The sequence below is a fragment of the Panthera leo genome, chromosome A2, assembly GCF_018350215.1.
Source record: "Panthera leo isolate Ple1 chromosome A2, P.leo_Ple1_pat1.1, whole genome shotgun sequence".
Taxonomy (NCBI): domain Eukaryota; kingdom Metazoa; phylum Chordata; class Mammalia; order Carnivora; family Felidae; genus Panthera; species Panthera leo.
In genome coordinates, this window is record NC_056680.1 from 59,499,316 (window position 1) to 59,525,758 (window position 26,443).

The 26,443-nt window shown below is 49.9% G+C and overlaps 1 protein-coding gene across 3 annotated transcripts in view; it reads left to right on the forward strand.

The window, feature by feature from the left end:
* Positions 1-8,764, forward strand: part of ALDH1L1 (aldehyde dehydrogenase 1 family member L1) — a 130,437-nt gene extending 121,673 nt beyond the window's left edge. For 2 of the 3 annotated variants that reach the window (XM_042912831.1, XM_042912835.1), the window contains exons 20-23: positions 1,955-2,120; positions 5,151-5,256; positions 6,424-6,623; positions 8,425-8,764. In XM_042912831.1, coding sequence (XP_042768765.1) covers positions 1,955-2,120; positions 5,151-5,256; positions 6,424-6,623; positions 8,425-8,480 — 528 coding nt within the window. In that variant the 3' untranslated portion in view covers positions 8,481-8,764. Of the gene's footprint in view, positions 1-1,158; positions 1,499-1,954; positions 2,121-5,150; positions 5,257-6,423; positions 6,624-8,424 lie in introns of those variants that run through there. The other variant, XM_042912845.1, reaches the window with a different exon arrangement.
* The last annotated feature ends 17,679 nt before the right edge of the window (positions 8,765-26,443 follow it).

The window sequence follows — 26,443 nt, forward strand, 5'->3', positions numbered from 1 at the left end:
CAACATGGGGCTCGATCCCACAAACAGCGAGATCACTACCTGGTTCGAAACTGAAAGTTGGACACTTAACCCACTGAACCACCCAGGTGTCCCTGGAGAGGGTCTTGCATAATGGGTAAAAATATGAAAGGCAGGGAGGAAAGGAGCAGACCTTCTAGAAAAGGGAGTGTAACAGCTTTTTCCATGTCATAAGCTAGTCCCCAAACTTAGTGGCTTTGGTAAATGCTGTTTGTGCAGTCATCGTCCTGTGGGTTGGCGCCGTGGGCACCAACCCAGGTTCACCTGAGGTTGGCTCGTGCATCTGCGGCCAGCAGGAGCACTGGTGGCTGCACTGGGGAGGCTCATCTTTGTCCTTGTGTTGCTTCCTCTCACAGTGTGTGCTCGGGCACATGCGGGGCCAGTGGCAGGATTCCCAAGAGTGAGAGCAGGAGTTGAGAGCCCTCTTGGATCTCTCAAAGGTTGCTCATGCCACATTCTACCTGCCAAAGCAAGTCACAGGCCACCCCAGTTTCAAAGGGTGGGAAACCAGCTCCACCTCGATGGGAAGTGCATACAGTGGTGTCCACTTGTATAACCCACTGTAGTTTGGGAGCTGGGAAGCCTGGCTGAGCAAGTCCTTTGCTGTGACACGCCCAGCACAGGAATAGCTGAACCTGGGACACGGATGGAGAATCATGATGGAGGGGGCGGCTCACTGAGCGGATGTGGTTATGGGGAGCACAACCCTTCTGGAGACTGCAGGGAAGTCATGAAACTCCCACAGAGTGAGGCAGGGGACAGAATCCCAGGATAACTCTCAGGATCATCTCAGTTCCCAAATACAGCAAGGGAGAAGTGCACCCAGGACGGTCAGCACCATTGCTCTTGGAGTCCTAGGGAGATTGGGTGGAGGGTGGCCAAGTGAGAGCAGAGAAGGGGAGCAAAGCAGGAGATGGGAACCCCCTTCAGCACAGAGAAGGGGTTCTTGGTGAAAGGGCAGAGGGTGTTTCTCGGGGACTTGAGTGTCTGCTGCATCTGATTAGGCCTGTCTGGAATGTGTGCGCAGAGCCTGAATGGAGGGGTGAGACAGCCCTCGCCTCAGAGGTAGAGGAGATGGCCAGTCAGGCCTGACCTTGATGCAGCCACAGGGAGGGTGTAGATGACCTTGTTTGATTTTAGGAAACCAAGGAAGGAGCCTGGAGAGAGAAAAATGGAAGGGGTGGATCCTAGCCTGGAGCCCAGAAGTTCTGATGTCTACATCCCACTGGTTATGCCATCTGAGTTCTTTTTCATAGCACAGCATCCCATACTCAGAGGCTTTTATGACTCTCTGCATTCAGCCCCAGAATCCAGCAGACACCATCTGGCACATCCTTTGTGGAGACCCAGACCTGCGTCTCCAGGCAGCAAAGACTTTTGTGTTGGCTGAGGCAACAGGGAAGGCTTCCTGGAAGGAGGAGGCCCTGAAGCTGGGCCCTGAAGCAGGCAGAAGTGGGAGCAGGAGTGGGTGGACTCAAGGCCCAGGCCCCTCTGCTCTACTCTTACCACTGGGGCATTGCAGCAGGACTGGTGTTTCCTGGCCCCATCCCCATCCCCATCCCATGTTCTGGAGTCCCCAGACAAATGTTCTTTCAGCTTCTCGGCCTGTGAAGCTGGGCACAGGACCAGTGTAGAGACACACTCTGTTGACACCACCCCCAGCCCCATGTCCGGCCCTCACCCATATCCCTGGACACCTCTGTTTTCCCAGCTCATCTGATGCTACGCTCAGGTCTCCTTGCACATAGGATACATCTTGGGTTTCAGCTCGGAAGGCAGGTTTGGAACCAGAATATGGAACATCCTGAGGGTGTGTGGAATTTCTTCAGGGGCCAGTGGCTGGAGGCCAAATGCAAAAATGTCAGTGGGTCAGGTTTGGAGCATTGCCAGGAACTTGGGCACCTGAGCAGGACCTGACTGGGAGAACTTTCCACAGGTAGAAGAGGTGAAGAGGATGAAGATTGGTAACCCTTTAGATCGGGACACCAACCATGGGCCGCAGAACCACCAAGCCCACCTACGGAAGCTAATAGAGTACTGCCAGCGTGGCGTGGAGGAAGGGGCCACGTTGGTCTGTGGTGGGAGTCAAGTCCCTCGGCCAGGTCAGTCAGAGCACTCCACTTGGGTGAACTGAAGGGCCAGTAGCATGGCCTCTGGTTTCCTGTCTACTTCTAATTGGAGGTATGTGAAGGCCATGGTTAGGCTCCCAGGCCTCAGGGCCCATCTGTGACACTGGATGCCATGGCCTTGGCTATCTGGACACCTGCCAGACCAGGCGTGGTACTGGCAAGGTGAAGACAGCAAAGCTGAAATCCAGTCAGTGCTGGTTTAATGTGTATCATAGTGGACTTTGATTTGCCATAAACCTCTCCACATCTGTGAAATTCTCTCCTCCTGTGGATTCCAAGGCACTGGCTTTCATGGCTTTCTATCTTTGGCATTACTTCTCAGTGGCCACTCTTCACTGAACCTCCCTCACCACCTGTCCCTTAAATGGAGGTATGCTCAAGTCTCTCCTGAGCTTGGAGTGTTGCTTATGGCAGACATTTTCCCTGGAGGATCTCACCCCCTGCAGTGGCTCGTACCCTCCCAAATATCTGTCTCCAAGCTCCTCCTCATCCAGAAATCCTGCCCACCTGGACACCTCCACCTGTATGTCCACGGCCCCTTTGAACTGAATGGGTACCGAATCCGTCACATCTGAGTTCCCCCAGCCCCAACCTGACCCAAGCATACACCTGCCTCTCTGGAATCTTCCATCTGATCGAGTCACTGGAGCCAGAGGAGCAGGAGCTGCAGCATGGACTATTTGAACTGCTTCCTTGTTAGACTGCCTGCTACATGGGGAAAGACACTGTGTCTGTCTCTGTCTACACCATTAGGTCCTTCATGCCAGCACTGAGACTCATATGAAACCTGAGTTAATTTCATGGAATGAAGGAGGGAAGGAAACAATGAATATTAGACTCCTCTCTTTTCTTGATCCCCTACTCTAAATTAACTGCCTGATTCTATTAAATTAAAAATCTTTCTTGCCTGCCCTGCATCCCTCCTACCATCCTGCCAACTCTCCACAGCTTGTCCTGCCTGGACCATCATGTCTGCTTCCTGAGGAACCTCTTGAGCCATGCTAACCCTTCACTCATGTAGCTGCCAGAAGTCTGCTTATATCTTCCCCAACATTGGAGCAATTTCTACAGGGACCCATCCCCCTGCAGTGACAAGCTCAATCTCCTCACTTCATACACAGGGTCTTCCATGATCTGTTTCTAACTTGCTCGCCCATGACACATGCTCCAACCATTTTTTATTCTCTCTGAATACATCTCCCCTTTTCTTGCTCCCTGTGCATTTGCTGCTCCTCTGATGAGCAACCAGCTCCCGTTTCACCACCTGGTGAATTCACCAACCAGCTCAAATAACAGCCAGACCCAGACCATATGTGCTCCTGTGTCACAGCTGCTCCCTGGCATCTTCTACAGTGACAATTGTATAGCCACTGACTGCCACTCTCTGCAGAGTTCAGAGGCTGATTGGAGAGAGTGAACTGAAGGCATGGTTTGCAGAGTAGTGAGGGGAGGGAGTGCATTACCTCGAAACCAGGAACAGTGGGGAGCCACCATCACCACCCCCTGGCCTGAGGGCCAAGAGGAGGGCATAGAATTCCTGGTATCTGGTGAGGGGTAGAGCTATGAGGTACAAACTCTACTAGAAGCCAGAAGATGAGGGAGCGTGGCCATACAGTCCCCCTCATGGGGCCCAGAAGGGCAGAGAAGAATATGAAGGAACAGGAAAGGGACAGAGCCTGGCCAGCCCAGAGCCTCCAGCACCTGATGGGCAACAGTTTGTTTGCAGATTGAGTGAATACAGGCCACACCACATGAGCCAATATGTGTTCATACCTAACTTTTAAAAAAAGTGTTTATTTATTTTTGAGAAAGAGAGAGAGGGAGAGAGAGACAGTGTGAGTGGGGGAGGGGCAGAGAGAGAGGAGACATGGAATCCGAAGCAGGCTCCAGGCTCTGAGCTGTCAGCACAGAGCCCGACACGGGGCTCGAATTCACGAACCACGACATCATGACCTGAGCCAAAGTTGGATGCCTAACCGACTGAGCCATCTAGGCACCCCTCATACCTAACTTTGGTTTTAAAAATTGTAATTAATGTTACAATATAATTTACAAATGTGTGAAAAATATGGAATATTTTATTTATGTTACTCTTAATTTTTTTTTAATTTTTTTTAACGTTTATTTATTTTTGAGACAGAGAGAGACAGAGCATGAATGGGGGAGGGCCAGAGAGAGAGGGAGACACAGAATCTGAAACAGGCTCCAGGCTCTGAGCGGTCAGCACAGAGTCCGACGCGGGGCTCAAACTCACGGACCGTGAGATCGTGACCTGAGCCGAAGTCGGCTGCTTAACCGACTGAGCCACCCTGGCGCCCCTTAAGTTACTTTTAAAGTTAATTTCTTTTTGTTTTTCAAAAAACCAGAAAGAGAAAATTTCACGTCTCTCAATTTTCCCTAGTGAGGCTAAATGAAATCTCAGTCAGGTAGGGTCTCAGGGCCCCTGCACTCTGTTTCTAGAGGAGAAATAGAGGAAGCATTTCTGCGGTCAGAGGTGGTTCCACCTAGAACCAGGGCCTGTAGGGGCAGCAGTCTGGATGGGAGTAGGTGGTGGGCATGTGTTGACAGGAGAGCAGGAGGCACTTGCCTCTGTGCCTGGGGCACCAGCTCCCACACTGAGGTGTCTGGAAGGAGATGGGAAGCAGTTCTGGGAGATCCTATCAGAACTCATGTGCGACCTCCCCCTACTCAACCTACTCCACAGAGACTGATGGAGAGCCACCTGAAGGGCTATACTAGGTACAGAATCGCTGTTCTATCACAGACCAACACTGAGCATTAGCCTCATTTTCCTCAGCAACGTTTAGTTGAAAGAGTTGTGATAATCCCATGGACTCATATTCCTGAGGCAGGAAAGGCACCCACAGCATGTGGTCTTCACCACACAGGTGTCACAAATTGCAGTGCCAGAGTGGGAATGTGTGCATGGTGGCCAACAGGACCAGGTCTGGCCTGGGAGAGGACCACCCACCTACACACCACGGACCTCTGTCTCCCCCTTAGGTTTCTTCTTCGAGCCAACTGTTTTCACGGATGTGGAGGACCACATGTTCATAGCCAAGGAGGAGTCCTTTGGGCCCATCATGATCATCTCTCGGTTTGCTGATGGGTAGTGTGCCCTGCTTATGTCTCTTGAGAACCGGATCCTCTTCCATGCTTTACTGGGTTCTTCCCTTGAGCTTTGTGGGTGGCGGGTGTGGCCAGAAGGAGAATTCAGGTGGGGTGGAGGCTAAGGATGAAGCCTAGCCTAGTCTTCCCAGTCCTTGTCAACCACTGAAGTTAGGAGAGTCCCAGGAGGTCCAGGAGGGCTGGGTCCAACTGAGAGCATCCACTTCATCTCTCTGATGCCTCTCACTGCCTGCTGGTCCTGTTCCCATTATCCACTGCTGTGTAAGAAACCATCCCAAACCCCAGTGGCTTGGAATAACAAGTTACTTATTTCACTTGTGAATCTTCAATTTGGTCAGCATTCGATGGGACTGGCCATCTCTACCTCCATGTCAGGGCCTCCCCTTAGGCTTTCCGTGGCATGGCAGTTGCTGCTTGGCACCTCACTCACCCAAAGAGGGCCAGTGGAAGATGTAAGCCTCCTCAAGAACCATCAGTCAGCCTCAGGCACCCCGGAACTTCACTTTCCCCTCTCCTATTGGTCCAGCAAGTCATCAAGGCCAGGAGAGGAATAGGGACCGGCCATAATTGCTTTACCACAGGTTCTTTTCCTGACTATTATTTTTCAAAGTAGCACCTCTGAGCAGATTCTAGAATGGCACCTCATCCTCGATACACCATACTTCCAGCTGTCAAAAAATTATCAAAATTATCTTCACATGCTGTGTTAGAATGAGACACTTTTCTGCCATCTACCAAGCAAATATTGTGCTGAATCTTCAAGCCTATAATGTCTGTGGTGGGGACGCCCCCAGGGCAGCTCCATGAGGAATGCCTGACAGGTGTTCCTTTCCATGTGGGTGTGGCTTGAGCCTGTCCCGCTCTCTGGGCTCCTATCCCCTGGTCTATAAAGTGAGGGGTTCACCCATGATGACCAGAATGGTCTGACTTTGCCTCCTGCCTGTCATTCTTTCCTCTTCTCTCAGCTGCCCTATCTCCTCCATACTTGCTGTCGGCCCAGCATGATTTCTCAGAGGGTCCTGCATGATGGGAAGCTTGGAGTGGGTGGCACCTCCCCTCGGAGGAGGGGGGTAGGTCTCCCTGCATCCCATGCCTCGGGTGGCCCCATGACCCTCCTCACAGAGTTCTTCCTGGGTTTTCCCCGCAGTGACGTGGACACCGTGCTGTCTCGGGCCAATGCGACAGAATTTGGCCTGGCTTCTGGCGTCTTCACCAGGGACATCAACAAGGCCCTGTATGTTAGCGACAAGCTGGGGGCAGGCACCGTGTTTGTCAACACATACAACAAGACCGACGTGGCCGCTCCCTTCGGAGGGTTCAAGCAGTCCGGCTTTGGCAAAGACCTTGGTAACCTAATCCTGAACACCTGTAAGGCCTCTTGGCCCCCGCCCGCCCAGTCCTGGGGGCCAGGGGTGTAGCACTGACAAGATGGCTGCCAGTGCTCACCTCTTACCAAGAGGGGACAAGCGATAATTCAGGCGGTATGCAAGATCCTGCTAGAAAGTGAGGACTGCAGGAAGCAGACAAGACAGAGTGATCTGGCCAGGGAGACTGGGAAGGTGACTTTAACGGGGACCAGGGTGGGCCTTTCCCAGGAGGAGGTGCCTGCACTGAGACACCAGTGTCTGGAAGAGGCAGAATAAAGACCTGAGGGTGTGTGCTCCTGGCAGAAGGGACAGCAGGTCTTGAGAGACCAGCTTTGGTCTTGGAGCTGCAGAGAAGGGCCTCAGTTCAGGGACAGGAGGACCGGAGGAGAAGAGGCTAGGGAGGCTGGCAGGGGCCAGAGAGCAGTGTCCTGGTGGCCATGGTCAGAGCTTCATCCACAGAAATAGGGGAAGCCATGGAGGCTGAGTATGGAGGCCTATGGGGTGGTGTGAGTCCCCAGTGTAGAGACAATGTCACCCAAGTGAGTAGCCACATACAACCCGCCTGGCCTGCCAGGAGAAGTGGAGATCTGGTCTGGCACTCCTCTTTCCCTGGGCTGTTGCATGATTTAGGATGAATGCCACTCTCCCCATCCTGGCACTATGGAGTCTAGCAGTTGAAGACTGGTTCCAGTTGGGGATTCTACCTCTAAGGCCCAGCCGTGGTGAGGGGGGCAAGGCGTGGGAGAGCAGCTGTCTCCCAACACTCCATCCCTGAACCCAGCTCAGGATCCTCAGGGAGGTGGTTGCTATTTTGTTTTCTCTACCCCCCCATCCATCCTTCACATGCTGTGGGAACCCCCAAAGGTGCTGGTTAAAGGGACCCCAACAACACCCCCCAAAGCCTGGTACCACACTGTGCACACAGAGGTGGGGCTCGCTCACATGCACGTGCACAGGTGTGATGTTGGACAGTCCTGCTCCGTTTGTCCTTGTCTGTCACCTCTTCCCACCTCCTCTTCTTGGTGTCCTCCATGGAAATATGCAAGGGCTATTGTCATCCAGGAGACTGTGGGTGCCAAGTCCCCAGGGTCTAATCTCTGGCACTTAAGGCTATGCCCCCCGAGCTCCGCAAGCTCATCCTCTCTGCTGCCACCTCATCCCCAGTGTCCTGTGCACATAAACCAGGCATCCCCAATAGCCCATTGAGGCTGAGCCAAGAGAACTCAGCAGGCCCTGTCTGGTGAAGTGTGGCTCCTGGAGCTAACCTTAGTGGGTGGGGGAGATGTCAGGCAACCACAGACCCAACATACTGGTCATGGGGCCAGACATACAGCTGCAGAACACAGCCAGCTTCTGGGTGCCTGTGAGTTCCCTTTCCTAGTAACGGCATGACCTGGAATTAGCTGGGGGGCAGCAGTGGGGACAGGCACCTCTGGTTAGTAAGGGCCCCAAAAGAGCCTCTTGGCTGCCCTCTGGCTGATGGGGCTGCCATCCCTCGAGAGGAGGTAGTCAGAGGAGGGAAGTTTCTGGAACATTTGCCCCAGATTGGTCTGTATTCTGATACCTGTGGTGGAATCCTCACCTCCGCCTATCCACCCAACTGATTCCTGACCCCCCAGGGCCTCAGCTTCTCATCTGTAACTGGGGCTGAGCCTAAGCTGACCCCACATGGTTGCTGCATGGATCTGTGTGACAACAGGGGTGCAGTGCTCAGAACAGTGTCAGGCCTGCTGTAGGGGCTGCTGTGAGGATATTTCCCAATGGCACGTGGTGTCTTGCAGGAGAGGAGGCCCTGAACGAGTACCTGCGGGTCAAGACAGTTACTTTTGAGTACTGAAGAAAGATATCCTGAGAGAATGCCCCGCTCTCTACGATGTGTCCTCGCCCTGCACAACCGGGCCTGCCCTCTCAAGGGGAGGCCTAGGCTGCTCCCCCAGAGGTCTCATGCTCTCACCCCCTCCCGAGTGCACAGCACCCCACTTGAGACACCGTTGGAAACCTTCCTGTCCACACTCTCTGTCTCTGCTGGGACAGCCCCACCCTTGCCCAATCACAGTGCCCTTTGTTTGGGTGAGAAATTGGCCCCAAGGCAAATAAAGGTTCTGACCAGTGGCAGCAGGACTTCCGTGTCTCTCCACTCCCTCTGTGGGTACCCCTGGTGACCCTGCAAGTCCTGGCACTTGAGTGGCTTTGCCCAAGGAAGGTGTCCTGGGGAGAGGTGCAAGAGTAAAAAATGTTCATCAGCTTCAGCCTGAGAAGATGGGTGCTGAGATGAAGCTAGGAGTGTGAGATATTTGTGGTGCGATACCTGGGAAATGCAGAGCAGAGGAAGAGGATGGGCAGCAGAAGCGTCGTGCCAGGATGCAGCTGTCTCCCTGTGTTGCAGCAGCCTCCCTGGATGGGACAGGCCCTGCCCTGCCTGCCCAGCCCTCCACTTTGTTCACTCTTTCTCCTATCACCCCGCAGGACTCTGGGGCCCTCCCTTCTGCACTCCCACTCCTGAGGGCACAAACATTACACCCTCACTTACCTGCTGTTGCCCCAGTTTACCCCACATAGCACTCTGCTCGGCATCCCACCCCTCCACCCCTACCCAGCTCTGCCCCTCTGAAATTCCCCTCCTCCCCCTTCAAGTCCTGGCCATGCTGGGTGTGTCCTGGCCCAGCCTCTGCTCATCTGGGAACATCTTCAGTCCTCCTCCTTTAGCCAAGTCTGTCCCCCAGGACCTATGAAATCTGTCTCCCTCCCGCAATGGGAGGTCCCTATGCCTGGCTACCTTCCATGATGGCTTCTCTTCCTTTCAGGACACACTTTTACAGAAGTCCCGTCCAGACTACCCTGGTAACAGTGAGTGGTAATAGTAGTGAGAAGCAGTAGTTCACTGAGTAGTACTAACTGGAGGCATGGAGGTTCCAGGCCCTCACTATGTGTTTATCTCATTTAATCCTTCCATTAGCCCAACTGCTTTTGTCCCCATTTATAAACAAGGAAATTGAGGCAGAGACATTTACCTGCCCAAGGTTACAAGACCACTTGAAATTGCATTCCCTCTAGTTTCTGAGTGAGAAGGACTCTGAAGCCCTTTCTGCCTACAGAGCAATTCACCCCTCTGAGAGCCCCTCAGTATTGAGTTCCTGACTCCTCCATTGCTGGGGGTCAGGCCCACTTGGATTTGCTCTTTGACAGGGCTTAGCTGCTGTGGTTTGGGGGGAGCAAGCTAATCCACTGGCTACTGCTCCCGTCTTGGGGTGGGGTTCCTCTACCTCCCCATGTCCGCTGTAGCCCAAGCAGGAAGTGGGCTCTTCTATCAACCCCCCATGTACCACTGCCAGGAGGCTGTAACTTCTCATGAGGGCTTCTTAGAGGGTCATGAAGAACTGACAACTCTTACTCCATGAGCCAACTCAGAACCCCGAAGCCCAGACCCATAGCCCTGAAGCATACGCCCCATGGGAGGCACTTGTACCCATTTCCCACCTGGCTGCTTTCAGCAGGGCCAGCTCACCCCACCACCAGAACTGTGGTCTCAATGCTCGTGCCCACAGAAGGGAAGAAATGTGTTGTTCACCTCAGCCTAAGCCTCTTGGACCCTGTTTCCTCCCTGGGAATTGATCGTGATGATTGATGGCAGAGAACCACTTCTCTGAGAGAAGACCTTCTCCCCCACCCGCTTATTTTAAGTTCATTTATTTTGAGAGAGGGGGCATGAGTGTGTGAGTGGGGAAGGGGCAGAGAGAGAAGGGATCTTAAACAGAGACAGAGAACCCTAAGCAGGCTACACGCAGAGCCCAATGTAGGTTTCCATCCCACAAATTGTTGGATCATGAGCTAAAATCAAGAGTCAGATGTTCAACTGGTCTAGCCATTTAGGCATGCTGAGAAGAATTTTCCTGTCCCAAAGGGGTGCAGATCTGCCTTAACATACATCCAACAAGATGAGTCCCTTATCTTCCCCTTTCCCAGGTCCCCTTTGTTTCACCTCAAACAGCCCCAGGGCCAAGGGGGTCCAACTAATGCACCCAGAAGCCTGCCCAGTGTCTGGCGGGGTCAGCCTTGTCTTCCCTGCAAACAGCTCTTCACAGTAGAAGAGCAGGAAACATTTGGAGCGCAGGCTGATCCAAACCCAAATTGAGCCCAGAAACCTTCTTCTCCCCTCTTTAGACACACACACAGAGCTTGGTTTCAGCCAGGTTGCCCCACTACACTTCCATCTTGACACCTCTGGTTTGAATGTGCACAGCTGGGCTCCTACCTTTTTCACCTTCTCCTCTCTTCAAGAATTCTTCTGAAACTATAAGGTAAGTACTTGAGAAAAACTACCCTGCTTTCCCTTCCTATGTACTTCTTTCCTATTGTGTCTCCTTTACATTTACATGGAACACTTCACTTCTGATGCTTCTGGTCACCAAATGTGGGGAGTGTTTCCCACATCAAGCAATTCTCTGTGACACCAGCTGCGTGTCCTACAATTTAACTCAACTGTCAACACTATCCATCACAGACAGTGTCAGATCCCACAGGTTAAGAGCTCAACTCCAAAATACTGTTCCAACCTACTTTAGATGTCAGTCACAAGTAGTAGGTGTCCAGGTTACCCACAACTTGTATCTGATTTGGCTATAAATCGGAGGTTCCCATGAGTCCCACTTTGAGTTACATTAATTTTCTAGAGCAGCTCACAGAACTCGGGAAACACATTTGCCACTTTAATAAGGATATGATAAAGGATACAGATGAATAGCCAGATGAAGCGATGCATAGGGTGAGGTCTGGGAGGGTCCTGAGCATGGGAGTTTCTGTATCTGTGGAGTTGGGGTGAGCCACAGTGCCCTCTCACACACAGTGTGGATGTCTACCAGGACTGGAAGCTCTCCAAAACCCATACTGCTGGGATTTTTATGGCCACTTGCTCACATAGTCATGACTCATCGTTAACTCCATTTCTAGCCACTCTCCCCTCTCGGGAGATTGGTTTGGTGGGGCAGGAGGGGGTGAAAATGCCAAGTTTCTAATCATGGCTTGGTCTTTTTGGTGATTGGCTGCCATCTGGGAGCCCACCCAGAGTCACCTCAATAGAATAAAAGATGCTCCTATGCCCTTCTCACGGGCAATTACAAGGGTTTGGGGAGCACTGTGTCAGGGTCAGAGACAAATATTAGCGTTCTTATCACTTAGGAAATTACAAGGGTGTCAGGAGCTCTGTGCCAGGAACCATGGACAGAGACCAGTACACATTTTCTATTATCTCACAGTAAGAATGGTAAGACTATCGGTTTATGCATTTCCATTCCTTTATCCCCTTCTTTCTTGAGTTCTAGAACCCCAAAGTTTGCATGGGTCCATGGCTGACCTGAAGAAAGACAGAATTCCCAACCTCCTTTGCAGTTAGGTCTTGGTCATAGAACCAAGTCCAGTGGACAGAATGTGAGTAGAAGTGCTCACTCCAGAGACGTGCCCCTTAAAGCAGGGAGTCATGCTGTTGCTCTCCCTCTTTTCCTTCCCTTGGACTGGCTGGAAGCAGACCCAGGAAAGAGGGTGGTGTGCATTTTCAGACCATGCGGATATGGCACTACCTTTGGAGGCGGACGGAGCTGCACACAGTGGCAGACATCTGAATCCCCAACATCATGGAGGTGAATATGATCCAAGGTGACCTGCCAGCAGTCATTGGTACATGGGAGAAATAAACTTGTCTTTTTGTAATTTTAAATGCATTTATCTTTCCATGTTAAAGGCATTTAAGAAATATAATGAACAAAATGAAAATATGGATGTGTGAATAGGGCCAAGGAGGAACACAGCACAAAGATAAAATCAGGAGTGTGGTTAGTATCAAAATTGTGTTCTGTGAAATTTTATACCATTCTAAAGTTGGAGCACGATTTAGCTCAGAGCTTTCTAGCTGACAAGAGTGTGAGGGAACCTAATCTGTGGCCTAATTCACAGTGTCCATGTGACAGAAGAAACAAACTAGTTTTTCTGGAGTACAGAAAGAAATCCATTTTTTATGTCCTCCTGAAAATAATATGTTTTCTCATGTGATGACCACTGCCTTATACTATTTTATAGTAGGGCGTTACGCTGCAGATGGCTGTTTCTTATGACCTTCCCCAAGGTAGCTGAGCACACGATGACTTACTGGAGGCACAAGCGACCCCCCTGGTAGCATGAAACACTACATATTCGTCCAACTACAGTGGGGTGGGGTGGGGAGGAGGACAGACCTTGGAGCCCACTGTAGCATTCTGTTGATCTGTCTTGATCCAAACATGATGAGCCAGAGGAAATGGAATTCACCAGAAGCCATTTCAGGCAGTGCTTTCTGTCATGCAGAAAAATGTTCTGACTAGGTAAAAGGGGGCTGGTGGGGATGTTCAGGATCAGAAAATGGCCACAGGCTTGCTCTATGTAGTACAGGGAAGAAGATTTTTGAAGTGTGTGTAGGAATGAGGTGGCAAAGGAAGGAGGTAGACTTGGCAGGCGGGGGGAAAGGTGGGGAAGGTGATCCCTTGGTGGCCAAGGCAAAACGTCGAGATATATCGGGGAATAGGTGGTGGAAATTCCTTTCCCTTCTCCCTCCAAGGTCAACAATTCCTCATTACTGTGCTTTCCTGTGAACTTGCTCCTCTTGGGGAAACCCCAAAGAAGAGATGGTCTGTGTGCCCAAGGGGATACGGGCAGAGCAGAGTGCAAGAGCAAAGAACGTTCCAGAGAACATCTGGTTATGTGAGTAAAAACTTAGGCACAAGGTTGTGTTGCATATCCATTGGTAATCCTCCAAAAGTGCCACTTCTTCCAAGGGAATGTGTAAGGTGCATTGGGCAGTGAGTCCCTGGCAGGCACTATAACCACAACCCTAGTGTTGTGGGGTCCACTGAGCTGGACCAAGGAGTGAAGTGTCCTTATAAACTGCATTTCAAATGGGTAAAGGAGTTTACAATAAATATATTAAGGGCATGAGGACACGCATCTCTCTACAAAGAGTATCACATTGAAAGCTTTCCTTCTGTCTAGTAAACAGTCTTGCCCAGAATACCCATGTGAGACCAATTCACTTGGAAACACAGTCTTGGTACATAGTAAACATTTGATAAGTACCTAGGAATGAATGACTTGGTAAACGTGTCTCATCCTGGCCTTACATGAGTTACTGAACTTGCTCTGTGCTTCAATACCCTCATCTGTAAAACCTCACAGTGTTTTGAAAATAGCCTAACACTCAGTGAGGACAAGATAAATGTTAGCTTCCATATGATTCATGGAGTGGATTAAATCAATTGCAAGGTCTAGGTTATATTAAACTTGTATTTGTTCATTGAACAAGTGTTGAGTTCTAACTGAAAACAATGAAGGCAGAACACACAGCTTGTTTACTTCACTATTCCCAGTGCTTAGGACAGGCTTCATATATAATAGGTGCTCAATAAATGTTTATTGACCAAATGAATAAATCTGTATGCTGATCATTCTAAATTCTCACTGCATTGGGTTATCTTGTGGAAAAAAAGATACATGACTACAATTCTTTTAAGAGGTAGTAAAGAACCTGACCAGATTTGTTCACTTTTGGAAAAACATGGAAGATTCAACAAGGAGTTACTTCTGTATCATTGATGATTGGCTAGCTTCACAACTCAATGAACTTGTTTCTTACGTATGCTCTGTGTCCATCATGGATGGTCAGGGACTCTGTTCCAGGGCTCCTTGGTCTAAGACATTGACATGTGCCATGGCCAAGGGGGAAACACCCTGGTGAGTCTGTGTCAGCACTTAGATGCTCTCCACTGAAAGTGACACATCACTTCTGCTCCTAACCAACTGGCTCAGGCTAGCCACAGTGACCCATCCAACCCAGGGAACAGGAAGTTCAGTCTCCATGTGTCCAGAAGTGGGAAAACTGAGGATCAGTGGGCAGGATGAATCACTACCTCCAACAAGGCTCTCAGCTCAGACAAGGAAAGTTGTTTCTTTATTAAGAAATAGATAATTTTCATATCTATCTTCCAGTGCATAGGAAAAGATGAAAGTTTTATCATTCTTTCTGTATAACTATCATGTCTCTAGTGTCCAAATATGACAATGACAGCATAAAACCAAATGAATAGAACAATCTTAAAAATGGCAACATAGTTAATGTTTGCAATAACATGCTCATAAATTGAATTCATCTCTATAGAGAGAATAATTTCATTATAACCAAACTCTAGCATCCTAGGAATACAAGGATGGCTGAAAGGAAAATAGAATCCCCTCCACTGACAATGAAAGGGCATTTTCATGTACCTGTGTTCAAATCTACAGTCTGCCACTTAATAACTCTGACTTGGAGAAGTATATAACCTCTCCAATCCTTAGTTTTTCACATCTGTAGAGTGCAATCTTCACCGTCCTTACTTCCCAGGGTAATTGTGAGGTTAAGACAATGAATATGAAGTGTTATTCAGCACCTTCTTGTGTGTGATGTCAGTGCTCAGTGCCAGCTGATTCTATTACTATTATTATCATGGCATTGAGTCAATAGCTGATTCAGAACTTATGTATCTCTTTACTCCACAAACATATATTGAGCACCTATTATGTGCCACTTTCCAAGAGGAAGTTTCTGCCCTGATGAAGCGTACATTCTAGTGGGCAAAAACTGAGGAAACCAATAAGCAAATGAGTCTAGTGTATACCATGGAGAAAAAATATGGAGAAAAAATACACTAGTGAGAGAATTGCGAATGCTGTCTGTGGGCGAGGGTGGGATGGGTGAGGCACTATTTGTACAGGGTGCTCAGGAAAGATCCTTCTGGTAAGGTGGGATCTGAGCAGAAATCCACAGGAAATGGGAATGAGGTAGGACACCATTCAATATGTGGTGCTGTTCCATCAGGAAATGGAGTTTAGGGGCACCCGGCTGGCTCAGTCAGTTGGGCACCCAGCTTCAGCTCAGGTCATGATCACACAGTTTGTGAGTTCAAGCCCCGAGTCAAGTTCTGTGTTAACAGCTCAGAGTCCAGAGCCTGCTTCAGATTCTGTGTCTCCCTCTCGCTCTGCCCCTCCCATGCTCATGCTCTGTCTCTCAATAATAAATGTTAAATTTTTTTTTCTTTTAAAGATATGCAGCTTTCAGTCCCTCTCTGCTTGGAGCTACCTCCCCCCCTATGAACAAGCTTGAGCCAGACTGGTAGAGATTAAGAGACATGTGGCCCAGCACTGGTCTGCATCTTACAGGTGAGGAAGCAGGCTTTCCTTAGGCTCTTGTGTCTGGTGAGTGGCTGACTTCTAGTCTTTTCCCCTTTGCCACCTGCTCTTCAAAGTGAAATCAACAAAACTTGTGGGACTATTTTTAGTGGCAGATGCAGTGACCTTAGCCCTCCTTCTGGGGCCTTGCGGCTTCTTCCCAGTAGCCTAGGGGTTGTTTTTGAGGTTCCTATAACCCTTGAGGTGTCAGCAGCTTCATGTGCTATCCTCCTTCGTGGGGCTATTCCCTCCTGTGTCCCCAGGCTGTCAGGGGCCTGGATGTGAGCCCAGTTGCTGTGACATTCCTACCCGGAGGGAAAACCAGCAGCTTCACTGAGGCCCACCTGAGTCCATGCCCCTACCGGGGCACTGTAAGTCTGCTTGCATGAATCTCAACAAAGACAAGAACGTCCCTGGCTGTTAAGCCATTTTGGGGGTGGAGAAGACTCCTAGGGTCTGCTGTAGGGAGGTTTTCTAACAGAGGCATGATCATCCCTCACATTGTAAGTCCAGCACTGCCAGACACTCTCTAGGGGCAAGTGTCAGTTTCCTCATTGGAAAATGGGAATGGTAATGTCTGTTCTGCCTGCCCCCAGGTCTGTCACAATGATTCAATGATATCATGGATGTAAGCATGTGTTGGAAAGTCCTAGTAAAGCTCAAGGTACTGTTTCCATTATAGCATGAACAGTGTTTTTAAGTTTTTTAATTTACTTTGAGAGAGGGGGAGTGAGAGCACGAACAGGGGAGGGGCAGAGGGAGAGGAAGAGAGAGCGACTCCCAAGCAGGTTCTGTGCTGTCAGCATAGAGCCCAACGTGGGGCTCGAACTCACAAACCATGAAATGATGACCTGAGCCAAAATCAAGAGTTGAACGCTTAACTGACTGAGAATAAATATTTTTGTTCATGTTTATGCAAATTACAAGAGGGTTTTGAGTAGTGGCGCTGTCTTCCTTCCTGGCAGCTCTCGACACAAGGGTGGTGGTCCGGGCCTAGGGCAGAGAGAACTGCTGCAGTCCTGTCCCACCTTGAGGCCCATGTGCTTCGTCCTGCTGTCACTGAGTCATGGGGTCATGGATTTGGCAGGACCAACAATAACAATAGCTCATTTCTCCACGTGTGCATGAAGCCCAGGAATGGCCTTTGGGTGTGGGTGGGCAGGCTGGGATGGAGGGCAACTAAACCAGCCCTGGATTATTCAACATGCCAAGCAGGGGTGGTGAGGGGCAGGCCCTGATTTTAAGATATCTTCCTCACCAGACAACAGATTTCTTACTTGGAACTTTATAGTTTTCTGTGTAAATTTGATTATAAATCAAAGAGCAGCTAACTCAGTCAGTAGTCATCTTTGAGCCAGAACACTAGATGAATCGGAGCCTCCCCGTATTTATAAAGCACTCATCCGTTCATGCCTTCATTCTCTTGTTCCCTTGTGTGAGAGAGGCAGCTTGGTTGATGGAATGGAAAATGTCATCTTTAGATTTAATTGGAATGGAGTTTGAATTCTGGCTATGCCTCTCAGGGCTGTGACCTCCAGCAAGTGGAGGAACTCTTTAGGACCTCAGTTTCCTCATCCATAAAAAAGGTAGGAGATATTCCCCTCACAGGCTTGGTCAGCACTGATTTGCAGATGGCAATCTGCACCTGGAGTAAGTGGCTGGCAGGCACCCTTTGCCCTCCATCATTGCACCTTTTTATTTATTCTGCAATCAGCAAATGTCTTTCCAGTGCTGCAGATGTCCCCGCCACTGCCCCACTCAGGTTCCGCCTCCAGCCCCGGGCACACCTGTCTGACTTCTTAATGTGGGCCTGCAGCAATTCCCAGGAAAGCCTTCTCTGCTGTGGGAGCCACTTGGCCCACCTTGCCTGACAGTCCATCAGGCCTGAAGGACCAGGGCACTATTGTCCCCTGGAAGTAGTCCTCATGTAAAGTTGGGTGGGAGTTAGGATTTGTACACCCTTCAGGGGCAATATCTCTGAGGCTCCCAGAATTCCAGGCAGGACTGATCTCCAGATGCCCACGGAGGTAACTTGCTTGGTAACGAAACTTCATTGGCTGCCCTCCTTTCCCTGCTTCACCTCCTCCCTCTCCCACCAACGTTTTCTGGCATCATCTCCCAGATAAACTCCTTGCACTTGAATCTTCATCTCAAGGTCACTTCTGGGGGCTGGGAGTGGGGGCAACCTAAAGCAAGTGTCTACTATGTACTAGTGGAGATGTTCAGAGATGAACAGGGTCTCTTCCCTTGGGGAATTCACAGTCTGAGAGGCAAAAATATCCCACCTAATATAGCACAATGACATAGTTAAGAGGTGTTGGGGGATTCCAAGGAAAGAGGCTGAGGGGCATGTGCTTGACACTTCCCAGGGGAGGACAAGCCTGAGCAGAGGCTAAGGGAGTCATTGCAGAGGGCAACCACTGCAGGGCAGGACCAGGTAGGAGGCTGACCTTGCTGCAAGGTGTGGTCTCTGAAAGGATGGCTGAGTGGCAGCACAGGCGTTGGTGGGATTGTGGAAAGAAGGTGAGGTTCCTAAACTCCAAAGTGATTTGTAGTACCTATAGTATGTCTTTGTGGGGTCAGTCTGCGAGGCCGGGCGATGGCCCTCCAGTCTGGGCAGTGGGGCAGTCAGGGCTTGGCCAGCCCATCATACGGGCCTCTGAGACTGTGGAGGACAGTGCAGTGGTGGAGCAGGGGACTGGGAAGGATTTGAACTGGGGCTGCTGCCTCCAGGCTGAAGGCCATTTGGGGAAGACAAGGACTGGTTGGGAACGAAGGATGGACGGTATGGTGGCAGAGCAACAGCAGGAAACTGGAACAGGCATGAGAAAGCTGTGGCAGGGTAAGGCCCTCCTTGTGCCCCAAGCCTGCTACAACGGTCCATCCATGTGCCTAGAATCACCCCTGCTTGTGATTTGTCCTGTTAGAACATTAATAGTAACAGTAAACATAGTAGGAAACATGAATTGAACCCTTGCTACATGTGAGGCACTCGATGTGAGGACTTTACCTGGATTGCTTCCTATCGTCCTCAACCTTTTGAGGTAGGTACTAACATTAACTCCACTTTACAGATGAGAAAACTGAGGTTCACATCTTTCCTAAGCTCAGCTTGTGAAATTTTTTTTAAACTTAAAAAATGTTTATTTATTTTTAAAGAGAGAGAGAGAGCAGGGCAGGGGCAGAGAGAGAGTTAGACACAGAATCCAAAGCAGGCTCCAGGCTCCAAGCTGTCAGCACAGAGCCTGATGTGGGGCTCGAAGTCAGGAATCATGAGATCATGACCTGAGCTGAAGTCAGCCGCTTAACCGACTTAGCCATCCAAGAGCCCCTTAAACTTTTCAAAAAATGTTTATTTACTTTTGAGAGAGGGGAGGGAGAATGAGCAGGGGAGGGGCAGAGAGAGGGGGAGACAGAGAATCCCAAGCAGTCTCTGCCTTGTCAGCACAGAGCCTGATGAGAGGCTCGAACTCACGATTGTGAGATCATGACCTGAGCCAAAGTCGGAAGCTCAAACGACTGAGCCACCCAGGTGCCCCTCATTTAACCTTTATAACATCCTTATAGGTATTATCCTCAAGTACGGTCACATTGCGAGTTAGGACTTTAATATACAAATTCAGGGTAGGGAACAACACAACTCGGTCCATAATATCTGTTAACATTTTATCATTTACAAATTTATTTTGTGTCTATATATCTTAAATTTCCATCCCAGGACTACAGTTTGGTATAGTATCTCTTTGTAAAGCTACTCACTGCCAAAAGTTCAGCCAGGCCTGTGGACTCCCAAGGCAGCACTCTGGGCACTTCTAGATGCCCGTTAGTGAGGGGAAGAGAATGGGGCACGAGCTAGTTTGCAGGATTTGGTGCACACTGCCGGCCACTTACCAAGGCCCTGAAGAATGGGTCCTGTGTCCGAGCATTGCAGTTGTCCTTTGGAACTTAGCTGGGGCTGCCCCCTTTGCAAGAGTGATACATTCTCCCTATGGTTTCTTTACTATTTAAGTCAACTATTTTTACTATTTACTATTTAAGTTGCCATTTATCCTCATGCTTTTGATGGTTTATTTTTCTTGCATTAGAGGTAAGTAGAAAATAAAATGTTTCTTATACTCATAAGTATATTGACACAAGATAAGCCCACCTCAAAATTTAGAGGGCAAGATTACAAACGGGGGCCCACAGGGGCACCTGGGTGGATCAGTTAAGCATCTGGCTTCGGCTCAGGTTCCTGGGTTCAAGCCCCACATCGGGCTCCGTACTGACAGCTCAGAGCCTGGAGCCTGCTTCCCATTCTGTGTCTCCCTCTCTCTCTGCCCCTCTCCTGCTCGTGCTCTGTCTCTCAAAAATAAAAGTAAAAAAAAAAAAGTTAAAAAAAACACAAATGGGGGCCCCACAAACCATATGTTTAAATACATATGCAAGGAAAACATAGCTGTAAAATAGAGTCTATTCTGTTTTCTGGCCTTGACAAATGTACTTCCATAGCAACTTGGGAGGTCAGGTTCAAATGTAGAATTCTTGGACTCTTGTATAAAGACACAGGTCATGCCCCACAACTGGTTCATTCTCTGGGGCACTGATCTGAGTATATATCCTAGCAGTGGGCTTGGAGCCATTCAGAATTCCCAGGACTGGGAGCTGGAGCATTGTCTGGAAAGTTTAGGGCAGGATTACTGGCTACCAGTAGACATGAATCCTCTTTCCTTGGGGAGGGCAGGAGGTGCCAGAGGATGGCTGGCCCCGGAAGCCTAGGTGGATAAGGAGGTGTGCAGGCAGTACCCAACCCAGATATAGGACAGGACACCTGCTGAAAATCAGGGTGTCTGTAAACCTGTAGAATATATCTATATATATCTATATATGTATTTGTGTTTAACATGCAGATTTGTCTTTTGCTGAAATAATATAGCATAGGACTAAATTTTGTTAAATATCTAGCATTCACATGCCCTTGTGTTTCCATTCATTTTGGACTTTCGTCTGATTCCACTGATGTTCCGGCTCTGTGATCATGAACAGGTTTGTGGCAAAAACCATGAGGATGAACTTTGCCTGAGGCTGTGTCCCCCCAAAATCTCTCCTCCCTCTTTAGATGTTGGTCAGAAGAGGCCAACAGTTAAGACTGTTTTGAGTCAATTAGGAAAAATAGAACTGGACTGGGTATTGCTAAGTTTGTTGGGTGTGATACTGGTATTATTGAGGATGTTTGAAAAAAAAAAAAAAACCTTAATGATTGGAGAAACACGCTCAAGAATTTAAAGGTGAAATATGTCTGCCAGAATGCTTTAAAACTACTCCAGGAAAAAAAAAAAAGTGTGTGTGTAGGGGGAGGGATATAGATGGGGGAAAAAAAGGGCAAGGTGCAGACCATGATGGAAGCTGGCCTATTGGTTTATGGGACCATTTTATTATTCTACTTTTGGCGTGAGTGAACATTTCTCATAATAAAGAAGTTAAAACACAAGAACAAAACGCTGTCCTGGAGAGCTGATGGAGCTCTGGCTGCAGGCGAAGCAGCTGTCCCTTAAGAATGGCCAGTCTTCACACACCCTTTACAGACGGGATCCTCAAGCCCCCCCTTTCCTCCTGGGTGGTTTTACAGCCCTAGACTCGGTTTCCTTCTTTGTAAACCAGGCCTCAGCACACGACCTCCCCCTAAGGGCTGTTTCGAGCATTAACTGCAGCAAAGGAGGAGAGGAGCTTGGCACGCTCAGGAAACAATCGGGTTTACAGCCCAGAAAGACTTCTGGCTCCACGTGTCCCCACCACAAAGGCCAAGCTCCAGGGTCCCGGGGGCAGAGTCTGCGTGGCCCTGACTTCTGGCGCGCTCTGGGTCGAGCAGCGAGACCTTGGAACTGGGGACACCCCCTCCCCACCTCCCCTCGGGCCCTGGGCGACAGGGCCCCGCCTCCAGGTAGCCCCGCCCAGTCCCCGCCCCGTCACGCTTTCGCGGGGTCCCGAAACCGCCAGGCAAGTTGGCCTGAAGATCTGGCATTCCCTGTTTCCTCATTGAACCCTCCCCTTGGCCCGCGCGCCTTCTGCTCGCCTTCTGCGCGCTGCTGCCCGGGAGGGGATCGGGTAAGCGTGGCGCTGCGCCCCAAGCGGGCCTGGGCAGGGGTGCGGGAAGTCTGGGGTAAAGCGGCGATGGAGTCCAAAGGGGGCGGTCTGGGTGGATGGACATGTCACACTGAGGAGGCCCGGCCCTGGGGAAGCGCTGGGGTTGGGGCGCGGAGTGGGGGATGAGCAGTAGAGGGAGTAAACCCAGGGCCTTTGGAGGGGGACCTCGGGACGGGGTGGGGCACACCTGGAAAGTCCGGGGCCTGGACAACGCAGAAGAGGACGTGAACCCAGAGCTGGGGGAGTCCGGTGGGACGCCAGGGGCCTGCAAATAGGCGAAAGTAAGGGAAAGCGGGAAGGGGAAAGAGAAAGTGGTCCCAGAGGGGCCTCCGGCAGAGGGGGCACCTGGGGAGGTATCCAGGTAAGGGCCCAGGGCTGGGTCCTGGATGACGGACCTGGGGTGGAGGGAGACAAACCCAGGGCCCAAGGCGGGTTTGGTGTCCGGGGGAGGGTGGGGGGAGAGGGGAGGGGAATCCAGACTGAGGGTTGGGCAAGTCTTCAGGTATTTCTGAGGCTCTCTCTCCCGCATAGCCAGTATCTTGGCTTACTAGGCCTGCTGTCCCCCCACCTACTTATCAGAAACTACCCAGGTGGGTACTCCAGCTGATTCTGATGCAGCTATAATTTAAGAGGCGCTGGTCTGAAACATTAGAGCTTTGAGGGATTTGAAGTGGGAGAACCAGCCAGGTGTCCTGTGATGTAAGTGCATTATTACATTTAATCTTCACAGCCTTGTGAAGTTGGTGCTCTTGTCCCCATTTAACAGACGAGGCACAGAAATTTCACTTTTCCAAGGACCAGCATCTAGGAAGAGGAAGAGCTGGGATTCAGACCCTCAGGGCAGACTCCAGGGTGCTCCCACTGAACCAGGTCTCCTGTAAAGTCCAGAGGTAGTTTGGCCTCACAGCAGGTAGTGGGCAGGTGAGTGGAGCCGACGGTTCCAGCATTTTGGCTGTGCAGTGAAGAGTTAGGACTGGCCTTGTCTCTTGCCTTGGGGTGAGCACTAGTTTGTATGAGGTCCCGGTGACCAGGTCTCAGACCTGATGTGTTGGCCCCAGGGTGCCCAAAGGCCCTAGATTCAAGGCCAGCTTCTCCCTGACTCACGGGGAGGCTCCGCATCAGTGTCCTCCTCAGTCTGATGGGTACAGACTCTCCAGGAGGCATCTGCAAGAGCAATGACCTTACAGATTCCTGTGACTGGCAGCCAGGTGGGCCCAGGTCCCCCTGCCCAGCCCTTCTCAAGACCTGCGCCCGAGGAAGGGGCTCCAAGCACATGGGCTGTGCAGGGCTCTCACTCCACACTCTGACACCTTGGCAGGGTCTGACACCTTGGTAGTTCTTTGTTGTGGGGGCCTGTCCTGGGGCACTGTCTCCATATTGTGTCCTCTGGGGGAAAGGCTGGGTGGGAACCTCTGCCCTGGAGTCAGTGCCACCCTCCCAGGTCTCCCCCTCTCTGGGGGCTACAGGACAGGGTTTTCCTGCGTCCACAGCCCACTCTCCCGACAGAGGCCGCCTTCACCAGCAGGCCTGTCCTTCAGGACCTGGTGTGTTCATCCGTATTCTTCTGTCGATGCAAATGACATCTGAACACATTCTCCTTCTGACACACCCCCACCTTCCCAAGGAAGCTGAGTGCCCTTGACTACCATCCACAGGGTTGTGAGGTCCCTGCTGGGGGATCACGGAGGCCCCACACTGTAAGGGCACAGGGTAGGTAGGAATGCGTGCTGGGTGCTGACCCAATGGGCCTCTGGTGCACATTTGATGAGTTTAGAGGGCCTTCTTCAGTGTGCTTCCCTCACACAAGTTTCTTCTGGAACTGTTCTGTGTGGTCCTCATAGCTCTGCCCTACACCTTGAGAGGAGGCCTCTTTCTTAGCAGTCAGGGAACCCTTCAGTTTACCTCGGCTGCTGGCACTTGCCTCCTGGTGCCTACCTGGTTTCTTGGCATATTTGGAAACTCATTTGTATTCTGTCTGAATCCCACCACCATGAGTGAGTCATCCAGAGGGTTTTACTCATTTTGGGAGGAGAGAACGAAGCTTTGTGGTTCATGCTTGTCTAATTGTCTAATGTTTGTGAACGCTTTTGGGCCTCTTTTTTTAATGTTTATTTTTGAGAGAGAGAGACAGATGGAGCACGAGCAGGGGAGGGGCAAAGAGGGAGGGAGACACAGAATGTGAAGCAGGCTCCAGGCTCCGAGCCTTCAGCACACAGCCCGACCTGGGGCTTGAACTCATACCTGTGACACCATGACTTGAGCTGAAGTCAGACACTTGGCATACTGAGCCACCCAGGCTCCCCATTGGGCCTCTTTTTAATTGGTTATCTTGTCTGATCTGTGCCCTTCAGCCGGTGAGCCTTCCCGCTCCCTGGTTATCCTGTGACTGTGGTGATGGGTGATTTCTCCTCCCCTTCCTCTGGTTCCTGCTTCTCCCAGTGCTGTCTTGACTTTTCCCCTCCTTCCTGCTTACATGTGTGAGTCTTTCTGAAGTGAAGCAGTTGTGATTAAGTTGTCAAAAGCAGCTGACTAAAGTCAACAAAGGAAGGATTCTCTGGTAGGCTGTATCTCATCCTTTGCTGACTTTAATTAGTGAATGATTTTGTCTGCTGATTTATTTTGTTCATTATTGGCTTTATACATTTTGTATTAATTTAACTTTTCTGTTTTGATATCATAATGAACTCATGGTCCTTTGCAGACTCAACTTGTGAAGTGGTAACTATACTATATTATTATTAGATGCTGAAGTTGTCACCGATTGACAGTGGTAGTCTTTACAATTTTGTTCCTTTGTCATTTTAGTCCCTCCTCTGACACCTTTGAAAGCATCTTATTTTCTAGCAACCCCAGAGGGTTCCAGAGCCGTCTCATCTTTTCTCCTGCCCCAAGTTATGGGATTCATTGTCCTCCAAGAGTCCTGTTTTGAGTATTAGACATGAAAATCTGAGTGCAGAGATACATGGTCCCCAGGCTAGGGGGACATGTTGTTGCTTTGGACTACTTTTAGAAGTGTCAGAGCCAGAAAATACATCTTGTTTTAAGGTTAGAGTTCACATGGACTTCCAGCGGTTTGATGCTCTGTACCCAACTATCTTTGAAGTACATAGTGTCACAGGCAGCTAAGATTTTTCTCCCACATTGGCAGTCCTCAGCTCAGCACCATCTCTCACCCCCAGAGGAGGGCAGCTAAACTGTAAATGAAATCACAGAGCTGGAACATTGTCAGTTATCTTTTGATGCATAACAAAGTACTGCCAAACCTAGGGACTTAAACAGACAGTGATTTATCATTTCTCAATGTTCTGTGGATTGCTGGGGTGTATCTTTGGCTTCACGGGGGTGATCTGGGGTCACTCAGGGGCCCTGATCCCTTTTTAGTGGGGGAAGCAACAGAGTTGTCTTTTGAAAACATAAACAGTCACTCTGAGGAAGAAGCATGTACTCCTTGCTCTGCCTGTAAGACCCTACGTGACCGGCTGCCTTGTCCTTCTTTCCTGCCATCCTCTTGTATCTACATACCCCAGACTTGTTGGCCTCTTTGCCTTTCCTTCCTTGGAAGCACCAAATTTGCCCTACCTCAGTGCCTCTGTACTCGGTGTTGTCTGCTTGCAGGGCTCCTTTCCTAGATCTTTGCACAGTTGGCTTTTTTTTTTAAGTTTTATTTATGTATTTTTTAGTAATCACCACACCCAGTGTGGGGCTCAAACTTGCAACCCTGAGATCAAGAGCTGGATGCTTTTCTGACTGAGCCAGCCAGGCACCCCTGCACAGGGGAAATTTTTTTATACTTAGGGTTCATTAAAATGTCACCCTCTCTTCTTGAGTCTTTGATCCTCCATCCACACCCTACCCTACACTTTCCCAGGATAGTCCCTGTCAATTCACAGTATTTAATTTATCTTGTTCACTTACTTGTTCTCTTGTTTATTTCTGTCTCTGCCTCTAGAATAAAAATTTCCTGAGAGCAGGACTTTATCTGTCTTGCTTTCCACTGCATTCTTGGTGCCTAGAAAACTCCTTGCATAAAAGGAAGGAACAAAACATTTGTTGAATGGATGATAAATCATTCATGCACCAAAAGAGGAGAGGGATGAATAGGTGGAGCACAGAGGATTTTTAGGGCAGTGTAACTACTGTGTGTGATATAATGATGGATGCATGTCATTCTACATTTGCCCAAACCCATCGACTGTACCACACAGGAGTGACCCCTACTGTAAACTGGACTTGGGGTGATCATGATGTGCCAGTGTGGGTTCATCAGTTGTAACATGCTCCTGTCTCGTGTGGGATGTTGGGGGCAGGGGTATATGGGAACTCTGTGTACATTCCTCTCAATTTCTCTGTGAACCTAAGACTGCTCTAAAAAATAAAGGTGTTTTGTTTTTTTTTTTTTAAATAGTGCACATCCATTGGGAAGAATTCTGAACAATATAGACATACATATAA